General features: G+C 40.8%; 1 protein-coding gene across 1 annotated transcript in view; it reads right to left on the bottom strand.

The window, feature by feature from the left end:
- Positions 1 to 14740, bottom strand: part of CD84 (CD84 molecule) — a 29016-nt gene that overhangs the window by 8565 nt on the left and 5711 nt on the right. The window contains exon 2 of the mRNA XM_008058706.1: positions 5938 to 6279. Within this exon, the coding sequence (XP_008056897.1) occupies positions 5938 to 6279 (342 nt within the window). The remainder of the gene's footprint in view (positions 1 to 5937; positions 6280 to 14740) is intronic.

The raw sequence follows: 14740 nt of genomic DNA, 5'->3' as shown, positions 1-14740 counted from the left end.
CTCCTGGGCTCCGGCGATCCTTCCGCCTCAGCCTTCCGAGTAGCCGGAATTACAGGCACGCGCTACCACGCCCGGCTCATTTTTTGATTTATTGTAGAGATGAGGTCTTACTGCCCAGGCGGGTCTCGAACCTGTGGGCTCAGGCAATCCACTCACCTCAGCCTCCCAAAGGCACGGGATTACAGGCTGAGCCACCGAGCCCGGCTCAGATTAAATTTAGTAGTGTATCATGTCTGCAGCCATGACATTGTGAATAGCAGACTGAAAATTAGGAGATATTCTTCAGTGGTGTAAATATGGGGACCACTAGCCTGTGTTTGTGAAGGATTGAAACATGAATAGTAGAAACTGTAAAGATTTTTTTATTCCAAGTTGGTCAGAAACCCTGGTCCTAACAGTCTTTTAGAGGAATCTGTTCCAGGTTGGAATTAGTGATGATGTGGAACAAATCTTCTCAATAATATTTGAAAGTTATCCAATCCAGCAAAGAAATTGCTCATGTCATTGATGAACAAGTAAGGCTCCAATATATGTGTCTCTATTGACTCACTTTTTTCTTATTATTTGACTTAAATGAAAATATTGGTCAAGTGTGGTGGCTCATGCCTATAATCCCAGCACTTTGGGAGGCTGAGGTGGGAGGATTGCTTGAGCCCAGAAGTTCGAGACCAGTCTGGGCAACATAGCAAGATCTCATCTCTACAAAAAAATCAAGAAAAATTAGCCTGGCCTAGTGGCACACACCTGTAGTCCCTGCTACTCAGGAGGTTGAGGTGGAAGGATCACCTGAGTCCAGGAGTTTGAGACTGCAGTGAACCATGATCATGTCACTGCACTCCAGCCTGGATGACATAGTGAGACCCCCTAACTCAAAAAAAGAAAAAAGAAAATATCAACCAAGTCCAGGCACAGTGACTCACGCCTATAATCCCAGCACTTTGGGAAGCTGAGGTGAGGAGATTGCCTGAGCCCGCAGGTTTGAGAACAGCCTGGGCAAACTGGCGAGACCTCATCTCTACAATAAATCAAAAAATTAGCCGGGCGTGGTAGTGCGCGCCTGTAGTTCCAGTTACTTGGAAGGCTGAGGTGGAAGGATCGCTTGAGTCTGGCAGGTCAAGGCTGTGGTGGCCGTGAGAGTGCCACTGCACACCAGTCTGGGTGACAGAGTGAGACTCCAACCCCCCACAAAGAAAGAAAATATCAGCCAATATTTATGTTGGAACTACACTTATTCATCAATTGTAGCTACAGATTGTTGAGGGATATAAGTGCTCAGCAAAAGTCAGTGAAAGTATTCTGTGAACCAACCGTGCTGCCCATTGAAAGAGGACTGGATTTAAAAAATGTTACATATACACAATGGAATATAACGCAGCCATAAAAAAACACAAAATTATGAACTTTGCAGCAACTTGGATGGACTTAGAGGCTATAATACTAAGTGATCTCTCACTATCACATGTCTTCACTCATAAGTGGACCTTGAACAACTATTGTTAATATTATGAGAAAGGGATTGACAGTAGTGGGAAACTACTGCCAGGGGTAGGGGGTACACTTTATCAACAAGGGTACCTGCATAACGAACATTTGTATGCCTAACCCTGAATTGTATCCCACATATTTAAAATAAAAAATGTATTAAAAAAGAGAAAGCATTCTGTAAGGATAATTGGTTATGTGAAATTTACAATAAAGACTGCTGTATAAATAAATTATTAATAAAACTGTGTGCTACACATTTTCAAGTCAATAAAATTATGCTAAATAGAAATTATATATATGCATATATATGCATACACACATTCCATCAAGAACTAGTTGAACATTTATCAGTACACTACTTCGTGAAATAGTCTTTAAAAATGTGAGTTTTTTTGGTTTTGTTTTCTGGTATATGTGTGCTTTCTTTACATTTTGTTTTGCTTTGTTTTAAAGTAGCCAATGTAAAAAGCTATAAACTCTTAAAAGTCCATTAAACGTGTTTTTACAAAAGCAATCAAAAGGTGAATTGTAAAAGTTATGGGCTAATTAAGGGTTACTAAAGAGCAATTGTATTTAAGTTCAAGCGATAGCAAGATCTGAAGCCAGCAGAAGGAAGAGGAGGCTCTTTCCTTTCACCAGGAGATAAGAAATGGCCACATTCAGAGTTGATGAGTCCAGTGCATTCTTGGCAAAACTGCCGTGGTGGGGTGCGTTCCTTCCACTGCAGCTGTGTGAGAAAGGGAATAGAGGAGTCCAGAAGAACTGGCGTGCAACTGTCTAATGAGTGCAGAGTCTAGAAAGGCAATATATCCAGCGATGTAAATATGGGGACCATTGGCCTGTGTTTGTGAAGGGTTGAAACATGAATAGTAGAAGTTGTAAAGATTTTTTTATTCCAAGTTGGCCAGAAACACTGGTCCTAACAGTCTTTTAGAGGGACCTATTCCAGACTGGAATTAGTGATGATGTGGGACAAACATTCTCAACAAGTTTGAGGTAAAGACCTTGATTAGCTATAGCAGTGATTGATACAAATGTGAATTAGTATAGAATGAACCAAATCAAGTGTGTGTCTTTCTTTAGAAATTTGATTTATAAGAATGTCTATGTCACTGCTTGATATATATTTTTAGAAAGCCTTTTTCTTTTGGGTGGGAGTTGAGGTTAGGGGTAGGAGTGAAGAATAAGATCACATCTCAGTTTTCTTAGCAGGAACAGAGATGTCACCGCACAAAGATGCTGGCCAGAGAAAGTCAGAGCTGTGGCCGACAGAGCTTCATCCTCCCAAGCCAGCAGTGTGGAGGCCACTGGAGACTTGGCTCAGAATCCAGACTCCATGACTCTCTAACTGTAGAAGGAGGAAAAGGGTAGACAGCTTCACTGAGCTTCAGTACCCTCATTTATAATACCAGGATGACAATTATTTCCTGACAGAGTTGTTGTAGGATTAAATAAGGTATTATATATAAAGATCATTCTAACATCTGTCCATCTATCTCTCTACCGATGCATGCTTGTATGTACGTCAATTATCTGCGGAAGAAACAAAATGATCTGGCAGCAACCACTGCCTCTAGAAGGGGGAGTTACATTTCACTGTGTTATCTTTTGTTCTGTCTGTGCATATATTGCTTAAATACATATAGTCTATATTGCTTTAAAATCAGATTGACAGACACATAGATGGTGTTTGAAGATGTCAGTTTTCTTCTTGGTATCTGCTCTGCTGGCTACTTACAAGGCACAGATTTTGTTGTGTGTACAATACAACTTTCTCTAAGGCTTGCCTGTAGCCTGTCCTCATTGTGGGGGGTTCAGCACCTCCTGAAGGCTGAGCCCACAAAACCAAACATTTAAAGGGATAAAAATAAACCTCTAAACATCCTAAAATGGAATATCCTATTTATTTTCTCAACCAAAGTTCTTGAATGAGCTATATGTTTTCTACAGTGTCCACACTTGGGTATGGTTCTTTGATTACATCATTCAAGCCCAATTCAGAAGCTTCATCATCTAGGAGGTCCTTCATAACTAGAATTTTAAAAACAGATAACCTTTCAAAAATTAATAATTACTAGTAGTTATTGAGAATTTGATTTAAGGCAGGCATGGTATTAGAAGCTCAACTCGTTATCTAATTCATACCATCTGTTATAATCTATATTCTATGGATGAGGAAACTTGGTATCAGAGAAGCTGAACAACTTGCCCAAGATTTTACAGCTGACAAAGTCTGTCTAATTCTGGTACTAATGCTCTTCCATTATACCTTACACCAGATGGAATCCGATCCAATCATCTTATTTTAATTAAGCAGTTACAACTGTCAGGCACTATGGAACCTGGGAATATTATGATTCATTCACGCTTTCATTCATTCAACAAATACTTCTAGAACAGTCACTGCATGCTTGCCGATGTAGGTGCTAGGAATGCAGTGATAAACTTAATATACGCAGTCCCTGCCTTTATGGAGCTTGCATTTTAGTGGGTGAACTATATAACTGGTTTGTAACTGTCACAACATGAATTAGCCACACATCTTTGTTTTTTTGCTATGAGGCAGGTGAACAGTGAAATCCTTGAGAAAGGACCCAAATGTTTTCTACACTAGAAATGAATGCTGCCTGATAGAAACATAATGTGAGTCGCTTATGTAATTTTAAATTTCCTAACAACCACATTATAAAAAGTGAAAATAAATGGGTAATATTAATTTTGATAATGCATTTTATTTAACCCAATATATCCAAATTGTCATTTCAACCTGTCACCAATGTGAAACTTACTGAGATATTTTATATTCTTTTTTTGGTGCTAAGACTTCAAAATCTGGTATGCATTTTACACTTGCAGGGACATCTCAGTTTGGATTTATCACATGTCAGATGCCCAAGAATCACATGTGGCTAGGGCCACCATACTGGACAGGATAGGGCTAGATCAGGGCTTCTTAAATGTTAGCATGGAATAGTCCAGGTTGAATGCTAAGCATTCCTGGCTTCATCACCCCCAAAGGTCAGGGGCAAGATCTCAGAATTTGCAAGAGCTTCAAGGTGGTGCTGATACTGCCAGTCCACAGACCACACTTTGGATAGCACTGCATAACAAATCACACACATGTTCCAGTGAATGTGGCAATTATAATGATGATAACAAATGGTTTTAATATTTTACCTTTAAAAAGCACTTTACATCAGCTACTAGAGAAATTCAAATTAAAACTAAAATGACTTATCACTATATACTCATCAGAATTACCAAAATGAAAAATAATAATAATAGCAAATTCCGGTGAGGATATGAGGAAACTGGATCACTTATATATTTCTGATGGAATGGAAAATTGTGTTTCTTTTAAAACTAAAAGTGAACTTACCATACTATTTCTTTTTTTTTTTTTTTGAGAAAGCAGGGTTTATTGAGAGGACAGAAAAGCTCCCACAGTGGGAGGGGACCCGAAGTGGTTGCCCACTATTTCATTCTTGAGCATGTATCCTAGAGAAATGAAAACGCATTTCATACAGAAACATGTATACAAATATTCACAGCAGCTTTTTTGGTAATAATCCCAAACTGGAAACAACTAAGTGTCCCTCAATATGTGAATGGTTAAACAAATTCGTGTAGCCATACTATGAAATACTTTTCAGCAATAAAAAGGTGTAAACTATTAATTCTTGCAATAGTTTGTGTGACTCTAAGAGAAATTATGCTGAGTGAAAAAACTCTCAAAAGGATAAGTTGTCTTTCATGATTCTTCCTACATAACATTTTTGAAACAACATAATTATAGATATGAACAAATTAGTGATTTCCAGGGGCTTGGGAGGGAAAAAAGGGAGATCATGGGTGTGGCTATAAAGGGGGAAACTGAGGGAATCTTGAGATGGTACCGTTAATCTTTATTGTAGCAGTGGCTACACAAAGCTATATATGCGATTAAGTTGTACAGAGCTCTGCACATACTCACACAAACAAATGCATGCATAACTGGTGAGAGCTAAATAAGCTCTATACATTGTATCAACGTCGATTTTCTGGTTTTGATATTGTGCTATATATTGTGTTTTGATATTGGGCAAGATATGAACATTGGGTGAAGGGTACACAGAACCTCCTTGTGTGTTTCTTTGCACCTGCCTGTACATCTGTGATTATCTTAAAATAAAAAGTTTTTTTAAAGGAGCACCTAGCATACATATCTCACTTGATCCTCACAATAATTCTGGGAAGTTAGTAGTATGGTTATTGACATTTTATAAAAAAAGAAAACCAAGGCCCAGTGGACAAACTGCTGAGGGAAGATTAGATAAAAACTGGTAAAGTCAGTATATCCTCTTTGTGAGTATTGATATATCTATATAATTAGTCATAAGTATAAAAAGACTTAGGGAGCCCAATTGTCAGAAATACAGGTGTTCTTTAGATAGCAAATTTGCAATGACTTACGATAGACTTGCAGGTTGTAGTGCTTGGTGATAGTGCTGGGATAGGTCTCTGTGTTTATGTCTGCTTTGTAGTCTCCTACATCTTCCATCCTCAGATCGCTAATGACCAGGTTGTAGTTTGGACCTAAGACATGTATACGTTTGTAATAATTTCTGTGGGTCACCAAAACTCCGGGTGCTGTTCCTGAGTCTCCTGGTGTTACAACAGCAACAGACGTTCGAGAAGTCCAAGCGATGCTTTTGACTTCTTGTGGCTTGTCGATATTTAAGGGGAAAGTGACAGACTCCCCCAGAATCCCATTCACAGTGAGGAAGTCTGCATCTCTTCCAGCTGCTTCTGGCCCTGGGGACATAGATAGAAAACTGTAGCCATCAGAAGCCATCAGACTGTTGCACTCTTTCAAGTTCCTTGTCTTCCTGCCCCTTGAGTCTCTCTGAGGAGACTCCATGAGTGCAGTTCATCCAGTTCCTTGAGGATGCCTTTTTTTTTTTTTGGTTTCTACTCCAGGTATATTTAATACGTTATGACAACAAATTTTCTAAGGGATTCTCATTCAAAAACTAAGTTTCTCAGTGAATTTCTAAGGATCCATTCTATTAAAAACATTTTTACCTAGACTTGTAGACTTAAATCTAGAAGGCGTTTAAGAGAGGAAGACCATAAACCTCCATGAAGTCTAAGATATTAGGGGTATTTCTTTCCCAAAATCATATTGCCGAAGGGTGGAAGAGCTGGAACAGGAACCTGGCAGATCTGGGCTGATGGACTCTTGGGCCATTGCTTTTCTTTTTCTGTGATCTTTGCAAAGCAAATAACGCTTTTGCCTCTTTTCCTGGAAAATAAAGGCAGAGAGCATTTTCGAAGCTCTGGAGAAAATACTCCACAGGTTGTGATTTTGGGGCTCCATTTTGTTCATTTCTATATCCCCAATCTCTAGAAGAATACCTGACACATAGATGGTGCTTAATACATATTTGTGAAATAAATTATAAGTGTAATTTACACGTGCTTCCTAGACTGTCTTGGAACAACTTCTGAACTAAGCAAAGGTCATTTATTCATGCATGCATTTGTGAATAAATGCATGTATTTATCCAGGATCAGTTTTGTTCCAGATACTATGATGGGTATTTCTATACAAAATGGTGAGTGAAAACAGTTAAAGTTACAGTTAAAAGAAGATACCATTGTTGATTAGATAATCACACAAATGGAGAGACAAAATATGTCAGTATTATGGTGCTTTGAGAGAGAAAAGCAAGGGGACTTGATCTGTTCTGGGAAGCCAGAAGACATTTTCTAGAGAAAGGTGAAGGATGAGTATTTTAAAAATATAACTTGAGGAGCAACCCCCTCGAGTCTTTTCCTACAGTGGGAGCTTCTCTGTCCTCTCAATAAATCCTGCTTTCAAAAAGATTAAAATTAAAATTATATTTATATAAAACTTGGGAAAACAAAAAGTTTGTTTTCTCTTTGTTCTCCTCTCTTCTTGTGAAGATAAACTGATTTAATACATGGTTTATAAAATAGGAGGCAATAGAATTATCAGGCATTTATTTTTCTGCTCTTCCTCCTCTTCTTCTTCATTATCGTGTCATTCTCACCAACCTCTCTTTAGTGAGAAACAGTGTTTGGGCCAGCATGGGTGATAATCAAATATGTAATAACCTATAATGACACGGGCACTGACCAAACAGCAGGGGTGTAAGCTATAGATGACTAGCCGGGCTGTAAGCTCTGAAGAGCAGGAGGTAAACTTCCCACATCAGTGACTTCAGGCTGACCCTAAAGTTTGTCCAGGGCTTGGCCTACAGAGGACAAGAATAAGGGTCGTCGAATATACAAGTCACCTTGAAGTGTCACAAAAACAAAGGGAATACTTTGATGGTGCTGTCTCACAGTGGCTACTCTTTCCCTCCAGCTCCATAACTACTGAAGGAGCCCCAGAGACTGCTGACAGAAACCTTTGTCTTTTCAGACCAACAGGGATTTTCCCTCTGGAGGAATGCTCCAGGCAAGGTCTGTTGACTTACCTAGAGTTGGCTGAGTACAGAAGATATATCAGGGCAGGGTCTGGTATGGGGGTAGATGAGTGAGGAGGAGAAAACTGGGGACTCTTATCTACAAACATTTGTTGCATGCTAACTACAGGCCAGGTGCTATGCTAGGGACACAAGGATAAACAGAACATCATTACAACTCTGAGGGACTCTCAGCACAGAGAATAAGATGTGTATACAGATGAAAAATAATACAATGTGATGAATGCTAAACGGTAAGTGCAACAGGAACAAACTAAATGGTAAGAACAACAGGAACAAACTGTTGGGGCTCTTTGAGAGAATGCTGGCTTTGGTGGCAGGTATCACAGTTTGTTCCAAATCCTTGAGCATTAACTGTCTCCAGATAAATTGTTTTCCCGGGCTGATGAGTTCTGGTAGAGAGGTGCTTGGAGGGGCCAGCCTGACTCCCTGGTTGTCCCAAGAATGGGCATGTGATCTGTGCAGTTGTACAGAACCCTGAGCTCAGAAAGACCCTGAGCTGGGCTTAATGCTGCTTTGCCACCTTGAAACTCTTAATACCTTTTGAACACGGAGACCCCCATTTTTCACTTTGTGCTGTGTCTTGCAAATTATCTAGCCAGTCCTGGTCCCAGATCTACCATGCCTCAGGCCTTCTGGAGTCAGGCCCCAGTGCCTAATACCACTTCATTCTTTGGATTCAGATCAGGTGGGAGGAGGTAGACAGGAGATAGGTTCTACAGACTCATGATTCTGGTGGGTTCTCTCACCACACCCTCAGAAATACGTGGGCAGCTTACTAAGGCTGAGAGCTTAGTATTAGGGTAGTGGAGCAGCCACAAATGGTTGTTGGTATGTGGTGCAGTTTTAGAGATGTCTCCTCTCCCCTGGCAAGTCATTCAGGAAGTGATGCTCGGTTTCAGAGGGCCATCAGGCAGTGGGGGCAGTGAGTGGGCAAAGCTGGAGGAAGTCCTGCTGCTATCTGTGGTGCTGGTATTGCTGCCGAGAATACTGTGTTTGCTGAGAAAAGGCAAAGGGTTTGCACATGCTTAAGATGAAAATTCTGCCAACTTCAAACACTCTAGATGAACTCAAGAGGCAGCTGCAAAGCCGTAGCCGGTAGAGAAAAGGCAGGAAGGCAGAAGGCGTGGGTGCAGTACTCCTCCTTGTGAGCTAGACATCCTTAACACAGCCACAAAACCTTTCTGAGTCTCAGTTTCTTCAACCACAGAATGGAAATAATAACTACAATATTTGCCCTATCTATGCGTGAGCAGCAAATGATGTAGTATGAGTAAAAGTGCTTTGTTAATCATCCGAGCAAAATTAGTGTTAATTATTTTGGGGGTTGATACTGATATTTTAACATTCATCATATCTTCTTCATCATCTTAACAATTGGTACATGCATTCTGGGACTTCCCTGGGCCATCCTTTCGATGGCCTTGGTGAAGCCAGGGCCATACTGGAGAATGTATAAAGAGCTATGTTTAAGGGTAATTCAAGAAAAATCTAGAGAGCCTGCTTTAGGTATACCTGATAAACTTTATTCTGCTCTTATAATACTTCAAGTTTTAAAAGAAGAAATTTCTATATCAATCAACCCTGATATTTACTTCTCTATATGATAAAGGGACTCGAAAATTACATTATCAATGGAGAAGGACCTCGCAAAATCAATTTCAGAGAAAGTTTGTGGCACAAAATGTCTTGAGGACTTACCATGAAATGCACTTTGCTAGTCTATGACAAAGACAGGATCTCTGCCTTTTCGGGGAATTTAATACCTGGCTGGGTAAATAAGACATATACACATATCTCTCCTTTGCAATGACAGAATCAGGTGAATGGTAGAAACAGTAATTGCCGTAGAAATTCAAAGAAGGGAATGATCACTTTGAGTTATAGTGATTAAAAAAAAAATCCCAGAGAGAGTAGAAGTTGAGGAGAATTTTGAAGGACGAATAGCATTTTACTGGATGGAAAGGGAAAGGGTGTCCCAGGTGCTCGGATCCTGAATAAAAGTTTAGAAGCAGAACTCGTGATGTTGGTTAAATGAGTATAGATTTGCATAACAGAATAGAGAGAGCTGAAGCTGGAGGTACAAATTAGGTTTAGATTTGAGACAGCCTTGAGCTTGAGGTCCGCACCACAGGAATTATGAACATTTTTGAGGATGAAGATTAAAATAATGCTTTGGAATCACTGTAATGTAGTACCGATGTGTGAAAAGAATAACAGGAAAGAAAAATTGGGCTAGAAAGAACATTCAGGGGACTATTTCAGCCATCTGAGCCTGGACTAGGGGACAATGATGGGAATGGAAAGGAAGGGTGGATTTAAGAGATAGTGCGGAAGGGGCTAGAAATAAAGGGGCAGTTAATGGAATTCGGTTGCTCAAAACATATTTTGAGGTTCTACTTTGTGTCAGCAGAAAACTGATGAAGTTTATGCTGGAAAAAATCAAAGGGAGAAGACAAATTTAGTGCTAGGAATACTGAATTTGAGATGATGGTGGATTACCTAAGCAAGCAGTGGGAAAGATGGAAGACAAGAAGAGGGAACGGGCTTGGAGTATCGTTTGGGAGGCTGTGGCAGAATCTGCTAGCTATTTTCCAATATTTGCCCTCACCTTCATATTAGTAATGGACTCCCTGATGTTTACTGGGGAATATAGAATGCGGATAGATATAGAATAACGACTATATTGTCCTGCTTTTTGGTGGTTAACTTTGATCACATGACTAAGTTCAGCTCGATAGAATGAAAGTGCAAGTGCTGTGTATGACATTCATGTCTTTAAGAAAAGAGGAATTTACTATCTTCATCTCTTCCTTTTTCCTGCAGACTGGATGGCCATGACAGTTAATCTCAGACAGACATTCTGGATCACGCGGAGGAAGCCAAGTACTGAGGAAAGGCCTGAGACCCTGATGACCTTGTGAACAACTATTCTATTAATACCAGCTGCGAACTTTCTACTCCAGACTTTTTTTTACATGTGCAGGAAATAAACTTCTTTATTTTTTAAGCCATTCTTACTTTAGTGTCTCTGATACTTATTGTCAAGCTAAAATCTGAAGTGTTTAGAAATTATCCCCGGGGACAAGGCCATGATTGAAAAAGAAGAGGATCGTTCAGGAAGTATAAGGCTGAAGTCCAAGACTGAGCCTTGTGAACAGCGCTCACATTTGTAGAAGAGGTGCTGCAGAAAGAAACTAAACAGACCAAGGGAAAGAGTCCAAGAGAGGCACCGACTGCAGACAACATCATAGAGAGAAGGAAGAATCTCAAGCAGGAGCTTGTTAACAATGTTTAATGACTCAGTGATCAATGGGATAAATACTGAAAATGGTCCTGCATTTGTCTGTTACGAGGTTATTGATGGCCTTTGAGAATGTGGTGTAAGAAAGACAATCTAGTTGAAGACCAGAGTCTATGGGATGGATAGAATAGGTAGGCAAGAGTAGAGAAAAAGCTTGACAGGGAAAAAAAATAAAATAGGATAGTAGCTAGAGGGACAAGTAAAACTTATTTATTATTAATAAAAGAGACCAGTGGGTGAAGGCGCTAAGTAGAGTGAGCAGAGATTTCTCTGATGGGCCTGCTCTAGGTTACATACTCCTACTACTGGGCTCTCTGGAGTCCCATGTTTCCCTCTCATGAACCCTGCCATATTTTGTGGTGGTGAGCAGTCCACCTGTCTGTGTTCTGGACACTGTGAACAACTTGAGTCCAGGGACCTTCCCTTAAAATCCTTGGCACCCAGCATAGTGCAAGATATGTAGGCCAGTAATGCTTGTCATGGAATGAAAGATGGAAGGAAAGAGAAGGTCATGGAAGCAGGTTTTCAGTCAGAAAGGGTCACACTTTCATCTGAAGTGGAAAGAGAAAAGGGCAGGACAAGTGAAAGGACAAAGGTATTTTGAGACATTACGGGGAGAGAGATAGAAGAGGGGCTGCTTGGTAAGGTGGAGAGAGCGCACAGGTTTGTGCCAGGTGGGCCCATGTTCAAGTTCAATCCCTGACGTTTGCTGAGGTCCAATCTTACTTGACTGCAGGATGAAATATAGCAATGTGCGCCTGATAGACTTATTGTGAGAGCACATAGACGATGCTTAATACATAGCAGACATGTTGGAAGGGGACAAAATGGAAGACAGTCATTCTTGATGGCCTTCATCTCTTCATTCTGTCATGTAGGAGGTGAGACTATCTGCTAAGAAAGAGGAGGCAAAGGTGGGGCTGGCTAGGAAGTATAAAGACACAGGCTTTGAATCCACATGTATTTGAACCTGGCTATCTTATCTTGAGAAAATTGTTAAAGTTCACTGATCCCTAGGCTCCTCATCTCCAAATTGTGGATAATTACTCAGTGCAATGATGAAGATAAAGCACTTAGCACAATGCCTGGCACATATAGATGGCAGTTGCCATTATTGTTTTGGTGAATGTAAAAATTCTTGGGGAATGTTACTATGAGGAACACCATAGGCAGTCAACATGAGATTGATGAAGGGACCAGGTAGATACTGAGCAGCCTTGAGAGCCCAGTGAAGAAGGGGTGACCCACATCTGTAACCGCTTTCAGCCAGTGTGATTTCCTGACCTTCACATGCCAGACCACAAATGGGAGGAGTCAGAGAAAGGCCTCACTTCCAGAGCAGAAGAACAGATGAAAAAAGGCTGAAACTCTGGGGTGCAGGTTTGGATGGAAAAATCTTTTCCTTATAACCCTCAGGTAGCTGTAGTGAAGAGGGAACCTGAGACCTGGGAGGATGTCCAACTTATACCGAGAGTACTGCAGGCTGGCTGCTCGTTAGAGGTGGCCTCTCTAACCTGGCTTGGGCTGGGGCACCTTTCCCAACTCAGGGCACTTTTCTGTGTATTAGATAGTAGCCCCTCTTTCCCTGGCCGATCCTGAGTTTGCAAATGTACATTTCATGGTTAAGTAGCTGCCAAAGCTGCTGACTGGAAGAAGGCAGCAGAGATTGGAAGAAAAAAATATATTTGAAAAAACAACAAACAAGCAAACAGAAAAGAATTAGAAACTTCAACTGGGTTATAAAGATTGATAGGGTAAGAGGCCTTTCACTGGCTGGAGGGAAATTCTGCAGGGCTGGGCAAGAGAAACTTACTAAAGTGCTGGGTGGAACCCCAAATGATTTAGAAATAGCAAATATTGATGGCAGCAGAGAGGGCATTTAGGCCTGAAACCTTGCCATTCTCCTTAGGTTTTATTACAGTGTACCCTTGGGGATTTGGGGGACTACCCAGTCGCCTTTTAGACCCCTTCCCATCACTTTAGAAGCCTGACCTGGTCTGGCCTCTCCCTTTCTCTTCCCTTCTGCCCTTCTCTCCCTCACTCCAAGCACGCTGGCTTCCCCCGTTCCTTAAGCAGGGCAGGGCAAGCTGCCTTAGAGCTTTTGCACATGCTGCTTTCTTCCTTTCCCTTCTTTCCTCCTCTCTTTCCAGCACTCCCTCACTCTGTTTAGGTCTCTACCCCAATGTCATCTCACCAGCAAGAGCTTTTCTGACCAACATGCCTAAAATAGCAACCCTCATGCCATCACTTTCTGTTGCCTTGCCTTGCTACTTCTCTGCATGGCAGTCATCACTGCTGAAGCACTGCTTGTGCATTTATATTCATCGTCTCCCAACCTACACCCAAACACACCCCTGCTATAGGCAATGGCCAAGAATACAAAGTCTTTATCTGTTTCAGTTACTACTGTTCCTCCAACTACTGAGCAATTACTAAATGTTGGTTGAAAAAAACAAAAGCATAGGCTTTGGCCCCCTCCCCTACCTTGGTGAGGGGAATCTCCTCTCTCTCTCTTCATCTCTAATTTAAATAAACTGCATTTTCCAATTTAAAAAAGAAGAATAAACAATGATTTTTTTGGCTACTTACCTAATTATGTTTTTTATAATAATAATTTTTTTTTAAAGGCAGAAAAACTCAGCAAGAGAAAAAGTGAGGGCAAGAGAAAACTCTTTACTCTCTCTGGGTCTTAGTGTAAAAGGTCAGAGGTTTAAGCTGATGAGTAAGAAGGAGCAGACAGCTAACTGTAACTTCTTTTACTCTAAACCTTACTGTTTGTAAAGAAAATTTGTATGGATCCACAGAACAGCATAGATAGTAAAAGTGTCCTAACTACGGATCAAGAAATATGTTCTAGACAAGGGTCTGTTGTTAACTATCTAAAGGACCAGGTATGTCACTTATCTGCTAAGTCTTAGGGTCCTAGCTGGTAAATGAAATAAAACAGAGCTGTCCTGGTACTTTGAGGAATTATAAGGATTAGATGGCATGTGAGTGCTTGTAAGTGTGTGTATTAATGGAGAAGAATCTAGGGGAATCTTGCCTTGAGAAGGATCCTTGACCGTCCCCCTATGAGACACCATGACTTAGCAATTAAGAACTAGACTGGGTTCCCTGGGCTTTAATCCTGACTTTGTCGGGTACTGGCCATAAGACCTTAGGAAAGTTAATAACCTCTCTGTGCCCCAGTGTCCTCAGCTGTGAAATGAAGGACATAATAGCACTTACCTCAAAGAAATGTTGTAGACGTCATAGAACAGTGCCTGGCATATAGTGGGCACTTTGTGTTTGTTATATAAAACAAATATGGCCAGGCACGGTGGCTTAAACCTGTAATCCCAGGTTTGAGGTCAAAGTGAGAGGATTGCCTGAGCTCGGGGGTTCGAGACCAACCTGGGTAACTTGGTAAGACCTCATCTCTACAACAAATCAAAAAATAAGCCGGATGTGGTAGTGC

This window comes from Carlito syrichta, unplaced genomic scaffold, assembly GCF_000164805.1.
Source record: "Carlito syrichta isolate Samal-C Ts95f unplaced genomic scaffold, Tarsius_syrichta-2.0.1 Scaffold303604, whole genome shotgun sequence".
Taxonomy (NCBI): Eukaryota; Metazoa; Chordata; class Mammalia; order Primates; family Tarsiidae; genus Carlito; species Carlito syrichta.
Note: the sequence above shows the minus strand (reverse complement) of the source record. Positions and strands in the feature narration are given on the sequence as shown.